Source organism: Vombatus ursinus, unplaced genomic scaffold (assembly GCF_900497805.2).
Source record: "Vombatus ursinus unplaced genomic scaffold, bare-nosed wombat genome assembly UNPS02014894.1, whole genome shotgun sequence".
NCBI classification, from domain to species: Eukaryota; Metazoa; Chordata; class Mammalia; order Diprotodontia; family Vombatidae; genus Vombatus; species Vombatus ursinus.
In genome coordinates, this window is record NW_020954672.1 from 3,903,370 (window position 1) to 3,912,072 (window position 8,703).

Consider the following 8,703-nt stretch of genomic DNA (forward strand, 5'->3'; position numbering starts at 1 on the left):
CTCCAGGGCTGGTGCTCTATCCACTGTGCCACCTAGCTGCCCCTGGGAGTTTCATCCCCCTGGGAGTTTAGTTAGACTAAATTGATGTTTGAGTTTCTTGTAAAAAAAAACTCATTGAAAATAATCTTGATGACCTGTACTCTTCTAACTCTAAAATTCCATGGCTCTGTGATTTTGTGATCTTAGATGTCATTTAACCTTTTTTGGTCTGAGTTCCCTAATTTGTAAAATGGATACAATATTTGCCCTACATACTTTATTGCTTATTTTAGAATCTAGTAAGACTATTCATTCATTTATTCATTTACTCATATTTCTGAACAAAATTTTAATAAGAATAGTGATTATACTTTATATCTGCATAACACTTTGAAGTACTATACAATTTTGAGGTATTGTTTTTATGAAAGAACCCTAATGAGGTTAGGTAGTTGGGAATCTCAGAATACCACAATCTCTAAAAAATGGAAATCAAGGCTTACCCGGAGGGCAATAGAGAGACATATAGTGGTTATAAGCAGACTGTAGTAGATCACCAAGGACAACTAGTGCACATGAAATCACATAAAAGATATAATCAAAGACACATATTGCTAGAAGAAGATGTATGGCAAGTTATGTTAGAAGAGCAAAGGATAACAAAAAGACAGCCCTTGGCTTCATTGATTACCCCTACCCTCCTTTAAGAAGGCAGAAGGCAGGAACTTAGGCCTATCTGTGTGATGCCATAACAAAAATAATCTTTCTTAACTAAGTAAGGGATGGGAAGATGTTGGGAGACACTGTACTTTTTCAGCCGCTCATCCAACTGCTGCTTATCATTCTCCAGGTCCATGATACTCTCCTGGGTCAGTTTCAGGTCACCTTCCAGCTTTCGCTTTGCCCTCTCTAGATCCATCCGAATCTTCTTCTCCTGTTCCAGGGATCCCTCCAGCTGGCATGGAGAAAGAAAACAGGTCACCAACTCAGGGTGAGATGGAGATCCTGTCTTGGTAATTTTGTGAGGTCAATCACCCCAGGAATTGAGAAATCACAAGAGGGGGACAAATTGGACTTGGGAGAAGTCCAGTTCTAGAAAGATGTTGGTTAAGATTCTACTAGACAGACATCACTAGAGATCTACAAATGAACCCCCAAATTTATATGGAATGATCACTAAAGATTAGATTTCATGTAAAACCTTAGGATCCTTAACAATCCCTTTTTAAATGAAACACACAATTTTTTAGGACTAGAATCCCTTCCCAGTGGATCAAACCTTCCAAACTTCCTGACCAAGGCAGGGAAAATGGGCTTGAATCTGGGAGATCCCTCACCCACCTCTAATAACACTGATGAGATTAGGTTAATGACTAGGATCTAAGAATCGTCCTACCCACCACCCTGCTAAGGCCAGACTAATATGGTATTCCAGTCCGACAACTGACCATCTACTTACATCATCCACTTGCTGTTCCAGCTTGACCTTGGCCTTAGTTAGGGTGTTGACCTTGTCTTCCTCAGCTTGTAGGTCATCCAGTGCTTGTTGGTGGGCTTCCTGCAGGGCCTTCTTTTCCTTGGTTAGCTTGGCGATGATCTCATCCAGCCCAGCCATTTCCTCTGTTAAGTTCTTGACCTAGCATCCAAGAAACCCCAACCCCATTGAGGCCACTGATGGCACACCACGTGTGGTACCATAAGATTGTATTCAAAGGAAGTTCCCAGGGATTCAATACCAGGGACCATGTATCCCCAGACGCCACAGGGATCAGAGGTGGAAGCTGGTTAATCATGACAACTCCTTTGATGTGGGAAAGCCCAATGTACAATGATAAGTACTAGGTCCATGAGCCCAGAGTTATTAAAGAAACCAGACAATGAACTGGAATGAAACAGCTTTGCTTCTCTCTCTTAAATATTTTCTCTAGATTTTCATAGGAAATTTGCTGGGGATTGGTCAGGAATATGAATGTATTTCCTATAGGATGATGATAATTTCTCCTACCTAGTCTAGTGATGAGGTGCAAGAGAAGGAAGGAAAGACTAGGAAGGAGAAGAACTCAGTAAATGTGAACATGGTCAATGTACATTTAGGAAAAGTAAACATTCTGGTGGAAAGAGTAGATCATCATAGCTGTCCTAGTGGAAGTCAATACTATGAACTGTTGTGAAAGAAAGTAGAATAATATTGAGTTTTGCTACGAAGAATATGGTTTGAAAAAATAGGAAATTATCCCTCAATTATGGTCAATGTTTTTTGGTACTTTGACCACTTTTGGACTCTGTTTTAAGAAGTGTGCAGAGAAACTGGAGAATTCAGAAGACAGAAATGGATGCAATGTTATGGAGATAGTAAATGTAAAAGGAATTTGAAAAGAAAGTTTTCAAATGACTTATTAGGCTGAAAAAGGTACTCCTAAGGAAAAGGTAATTAAATTGATATTTTTGTTGTTGTTTATTTGTTTTCAGTTGTGTCTGACTCCTCATGACCCTATTTGGGGTTTTCTTGGCGAAGATAATGAAGTGGTTTGCCATTTCCTTCTCCAGTTCATTTTACAGATGAGAAAACTGAGGCAAACAGGTTTAAGTGACTCGCCCAGGGTCACACAGCTAGTAAGTGCCTGAGACCAGATTTGAATTCACAAAGGTGAGTCTTCCTGACCCCAGGTCTGGCACTCTACCCACTGCACCACCTAGTTGTTGAGTTGTCATTGAGTTCCAATGTCAGCTTGGAAAAGAGAGAGTCAAAGGGGAATTTAATAACAATTTTCAGCTCTGTAGAACTAAATATAGAGAGGAGCTCTTCTCCAACTTCACTGACAACTGATGTCAGGGGTGGATTTTTTTTTTAACCATAAGGAAGACCCTTTTGGTAGAGAATGAAGAGTTCAAGTTCTGGGTTGAGGGCTACAGGGAAGCTGTGGGAGATTCATCCTTCCAGGTCTCTAAGAAGAGGATGTGGTTCCATTGGTCTGGCCTGAGTTAGGTGCAGCGTTGTGATGGTTACTCCCTGAGTGACCACGGGCAAATAATTTTATTTCCCCATGCTTCTGTTTCCTCATCTATAAAAGGGTGGGTTAGACTACATGGTTTCTGAGGATGCTTCCAGCCCTAAATCTATGAACCTATGATTCTTTGAATGGATCAGGCATTTATTAAGAGATCTTTGACAGCTGGAGAATTTAAAATCCTGTGAACCTGGGTACCACTAGCAGCCATGTTGGCTGGAATCAGCTAGGTGGGAACCCCTGCTCACCTTGTTCTCCGTTGCATGCTTCTCCTTCTCCACCTTGGCCAGGGTCAGCTCCAGGTCGTCTATGTCCCTCTTGAGCTCTGAGCACTCATCCTCCAGCTTTCGCTTCTTGGCTGTGAGCTCAGCATTCATCTCCTCCTCATCCTCCAGGCGCTCTGTCTGCTCCTTCACCTTGGCCTCCAGCTGGATCTTGTTTTTGATCAGCTGGTCACAGCGCTCTTCTGCATCTGCCAGGTTGTCTTGTTCCTGAGGGCAAGGGCAAGGGTGATGAGAGTTTTCAAGTCCATTAGCTGGGTCTGTGTCCTCATTCCAGTGAGGAAGGGGGTAAGAGGAGAAAGAGGCCCTATCCTCATAGGGGATGGATAGTGACCCCCTATCTTTAGAGTCAGACCTTCCTGGGGCTTCCCAGCCTATATCAGCTTTCAGAGAAGGCAGAAGGAGAAAGGAACTGGAACACTGGGGCTTAGAATGAGGAAGCACTAGAGAGGGAATGATTCAGGGATTTCTTGAAGTGAATAAAGAGCTGGCCCAGCCCAGGTTCAAATCCTGCTTCTGACACATACTGACTGTGTGCCTCTGGGCAAATTACTTATCTTTCTGGGATGTTATAGGCAATTCTTTAAAATTATAGGTAGAAGAGAAAGTGCTGACTTGCATTGGTAGAATTAATGAAATTAATGAAAATTATTATTAATAATTATCTATTAATGAAAATACAGGTCTAATCCCTATCTCCACCTTTTTTTTTCTGTCCTCCTTTTCCTTTCCACTTGGTAGGAGGAAGGAGAGAATGAGAAATGAGTGAAGACAAGGAAAAGAAAGAAAAGAATGTCAAGAAATGACTCTGCTGCAATATTTCGATGGATCTGGGATTTAATCAGGGTGGGTAAGCTCTCTTACAGTGCAGATTGCAACTACTCTAAAGAGGCGATTATTTAACTCTAGTGAAAGGAAAATATAATTAGGGATGAAGAGATCTGGGTTCTGGCCCCAGCTCTGCCTCTCACTTGCTGGGTGACTGAGGCAAGTTATTTAATCTCCCTGAAACTCCCTTTTCCTATCTGAAAAGCGGGACTAATAATACCTCTCCTTACAGGGATTTTGTGAAGGTCAAATGAGAAATTAGGCGTTAAGGTGCTTTGGAAAGCATTCAACATAGTAAAAAATACAATTATCAGATACATAAACCTATCAGAAGAGCACAGTCCCACTGGGATATAAGCAAGGGAGATGTGGAGGGTTTGGGGTTTGGGAGTTAGGACATTTGCTCACTGCTTAGTGAGAACCCTCTGGTATGCTCCTTGAATGTGTTGTTTCTAGAAACCTTTTCTTGGAGGGAGAAGGAACCAAGATGGTGGATTCAGTGCCATTGGGCACGTTCTTGCTGTGGATATGGGGAAATTGAGGAAAGAGAGTAAGAAAGAGAAAGCTGGGGGATGCTCTTGGGTCTTACCGCCTGGACTTGTAGCTGTAGGTCGTTTTTCTCCTGCAGCAAAGACACCATCTTCTCTTCCAGTTCCTTGCGTCTTGCCTCTGACTTCTCCAGGGCTTCCTTGAGCTTCGCAAACTCTTCCTTCATGGTGGCCATCTCCTTCTCTGTCTCTGCACTCTTCAGCAATGGCTTGATCTTGAAGAAAAGCTTCATCCAAGGCCAATTCTTGACACTCATGAAAGCTCGAATATTCCATTGAATTATCAACAGGGAGTCTCTGTGGAAACCAGGAGAGAGGAGTCAATGGGAAGCCACTCACATCCACCCGCCTTTTTGTCAGGCCCCTGAAAAATCTTCTCTACATGCGTAGTTCCTACAAGTGTGATATGCCCACCCTGGCCACCAACCCTTTGGACACTGCCTCTGTGTTTCTTCCTTTTTGAAGACTAGTGGGAACATTTTCCATGATGTGGCCCAGCACTTAAATGGAGGCTGGGGAACCTTTCCCATAGCATTTTTTACCTTCTTTCCAGGATCTTTTTGAATTCCATACGAGAGAGAACGCCTCTGGATTGGGCCTGGATCCGGGTGATGATGCGGGAAAGTCTCTCATCTCTCATCTCCTCCAGAAGGCCCAACAGTCCAGCCTTGAAAAACACCTGAGAAGGAGGTATGTGTGTTATAAAGAAGGAGAGTGAAGGTTATCTCAATTGGAGAAGTTTTGATAATATTCCCGGGCAAAAATTAGGAGGGGAGGGATAAAGGACTAGGGGAGCTGAGGATGTGTATCCATTATGAAGGATATAATATATGAGATTCCAAAGCCTAGTGGTAGAGATTTAATTCCTTTTTCCTAGTATGTTCTCCCAGACACCAGAGAAGAGTTGGGACATAGGGAGAAAAAAAGAAGAAACAGGATGGCAACGGTGAAATAAGTAAGACATGGTGAGTAGTAAAGGACTAGCAGGATCTCCTTTCTTCCCTCTGCTCTTCTCCCAGTTATGACCTTCTCCCCTTGGGGAAGTCCTTACATTTTCCCAGAGAGCCCTCTCCTCTGTGGTCCTGTCTCCCTCACCTTGGTGTGGCCGAACTTGTACTGGTTGTGGTCAATGTCTAAGGAGCCAAGCAGCTTCTCTGCCCCCTTCCTGCTGTCGATGAACTGGCCCTCAGGGATGGCTGCTGGGTTCAGAATCCGATACCTGAGGGGAGAGGTGGAGATAGTCATCTCACTCTCTGTGTGGTTCTTGAGAATGATGCTGCTTGGGAACAAGAACATCTACCACCAGCTCTACCCACCTGTGACCCTACCCCACCCTCCAGATGTGAATGTTTTCCCTGAGCGGCCCACACCCACCTCTGTCGGAAGTCCCCATAGAGGATGCGGTTGGGGAATCCCTTCCTGCAGATTCGGATCCCCTCAAGCACCCCATTACAACGTAGCTGGTGCATTACCAAGGGGTTGTCCATCACTCCTGTGAATAGGAGAGGAGAAAGAAAAGATAGATGAGTGAGGGGCTAGAGAAACTGCGAGGTTATGGAAAAACTATGGGGGTGGAAAGCATTGTGTGATTTGAGGGAGAATGATGGTAGAGAACAGAGCTCCCTTTTTTTATAGGATGTCCCTCCAGGATAATGGTTTGGGAAGTGTCTCAGCAAGGGATTGTCCTTGGGCTGTTCATGCCCTGAAATGGTCTGAGGTCTCCTGGAGGTCCTGATCTCACCTGGAGACTTGGTCTCATTGGGAATGATGCAACGCACAAAGTGGGGATGAGTAGAACGGAGGTTGGTCATGAGTTTGTTCAGATTCTCCTGAAGTCAGAAAAGAAGGAGGAAGAGGAGGAAAAAATGAGAAAGAAAATAAGAGAGGAGAGGGGAGAGAAAGATCAGAGAAGAAGAGGAACTGTAAGAAGAAGAGGGAATTGGAGGCAAAAAAAAGAGAAGGGAAAGGAAAATAATGGAAGCAGGTGATGAGGAGAAAGAAAAAGAGAAAGGAGAAACAGGAAAAAGGGAAAAGAAAGTGGAAAAGGAAAAAATGAAGGAGAATAAAGTGAGGAGAAGGTAAGATGGGAGATGAGGTGGGGAGAGACAAAAGTGGTGATGAAATAAAAAGAAATAGGAAAAGAGGAAAGCGGAGAAAATAGTGATAGCCAAAGGAAAGAGTGTGGAGGGAAGTGAGAGGAAGAAGGGGGAAAAAAGGAGAAAGGGGTAGGAGAGAAGGATCTAGCCATCAGGGAACTGTGAGGGCCATGGATCTGATGTGAATGGAAGGGGGACACTCACCCTGTGCAGGGCAGACACCGTCTGGAAAGAAGAACCCTTCTTGGCTTTGCCTTTGCCCTTCTCAACAGCTGAAGAAAAGACAGTCAAGAAGAAAAACAGTTAGTCTTAGCATGAAGACAAGGTCAGGGAATAAGGAACATTGACGATTTCTTTGTAGTTCCATCACCCAGGTGGCCTGTTAGATTGGCTACTCCCTCCCCCAAAAGGTCAAATGCTGATATCTTGGTGTTCTTATCTTTCCCACTGGATATGCAAATCTTGCGGTATAACTTAACACCAGGGTGTCTTTAACAACCCACTATTTCTATGTCCAAGGGACATTTCCTCAGGTTCCACTGATTGGTCCTCTGGGCACCCCATTTCCCACTCTGCTTACGTGCGTCAGCCCCAGCATAGTTGGCAAATAGGGTGCTGAGCAGCTTGAGGGAAGACTTCTGGTAGAGGGCCACCACGGTCTCGTTGAGTGGGTCCTTGTTCTTCTGCAGCCAGCCCAGGATGTTATAGTCCACGGTGCCAGCATAGTGTATCAGGGCGAAGTGGGCTTCCGGCCTCCCTTTGATGTTTCGGGGCTTCTGGAAGTTGTTGGACTTGCCCAAGTGGTTGTCGAAGAGTTTGGCCTTGAAGGTCATGTCAGTGGCCTTGGGGAACATACACTCCTCCTCTAGGATGGACATTATGCCCATGGGCTGTAGAGGAGGAAGAACAGAAATGGGGCAGGGAAGAAGGAAAGGAAATAGATGATGGGAGGTAGAATTCTGATTCTAAAGGTGAATATGAAATGGTATTGATATAGACTTTCTAGAGAGAGGAGGTCTTAGTCTCTAGGAAACAGTGTATTGTAGAGAAATGAAGTTGGAGTTGTACACTTTGGTTTGAATCCTGGATCTGCTCCTTATTACCTATGTGACTTTGAGCAATTCACCTAAGTTCTCTGAATCTCAGAGAACTCATCTGTAAAAAGAAGTTTGGACCATGATAACCTCTAAAGTCTCTTCCTGTTTGAAATCCTATGATATCCATGTGAAACTTTAAGAATGTGGCAGCTAGTCATCATCTTCATCATCATCATCATCATCATCACTATTTTTTGCTGCTACCACATTCTTTAACTTCTTGAGTTGTTGGAGGTAAAAAGTGTGAGCCACCCTCCCTGCCCCTTGCTTCACTCCCAGATTTCCTGTTGTGATGATAACTGGAAGTCAGACCAGCCAGATATACTAGATCAGTGGTATGGAGGAAGGGATACCCTGATGGAGAGGGAGGGCTGGGGAGGGACCGAGACCACAGGTCCTAGGGAAGGGAAAGGCTTCTCTTGATCCTAATAATTCCAGAAGGGACTGAAAGAAAAGGACTGAGTGGGACAGGTAGGTGTCAAAGTGGATGGAGCACCGGCCCTGGAGTCAGGAGGACCTGAATTCAAATCCGGCCTCAGACACTCACTAGCTGTGTGACCCTGGGCAAGTCACTTAACCCCAATTGCCTCACCAAAGAAGAAAAGAAAAGAAAAGAAAAGGACTGAGAAGAAGGGCTCAGGCTACTATGATTCTAACTTATCCTTAGACTACATGTCTTGGTATGGACATGATACTGTCCCTTGGTCTGGGGGCCTGGGCCAAGGAGGTGGGGCCTGGGCACCTTCTCAATGAGGTCGATGCAGGCCTGCAGGTCCATGCCAAAGTCGATGAACTCCCACTCAATGCCTTCTTTCTTGTACTCTTCCTGCTCCAGCACGAACATGTGGTGATTGAAAAACTGTTGT

At 44.4% G+C, this 8,703-nt stretch overlaps 1 protein-coding gene across 1 annotated transcript in view; it reads right to left on the reverse strand.

Moving 5' to 3' along the window:
- Positions 1 to 8,703, reverse strand: part of LOC114028759 (myosin-7-like) — a 36,077-nt gene that overhangs the window by 20,034 nt on the left and 7,340 nt on the right. Inside the window, 11 exon segments of the mRNA XM_027843021.1 lie at positions 789 to 934; positions 1,439 to 1,615; positions 3,236 to 3,478; positions 4,686 to 4,941; positions 5,187 to 5,323; positions 5,740 to 5,863; positions 6,019 to 6,136; positions 6,386 to 6,473; positions 6,945 to 7,012; positions 7,321 to 7,630; positions 8,580 to 8,703. The exon segment at positions 8,580 to 8,703 is cut by the window's right edge and continues 5 nt beyond it. Of these exon segments, the coding sequence (XP_027698822.1) occupies positions 789 to 934; positions 1,439 to 1,615; positions 3,236 to 3,478; positions 4,686 to 4,941; positions 5,187 to 5,323; positions 5,740 to 5,863; positions 6,019 to 6,136; positions 6,386 to 6,473; positions 6,945 to 7,012; positions 7,321 to 7,630; positions 8,580 to 8,703 (1,791 nt within the window).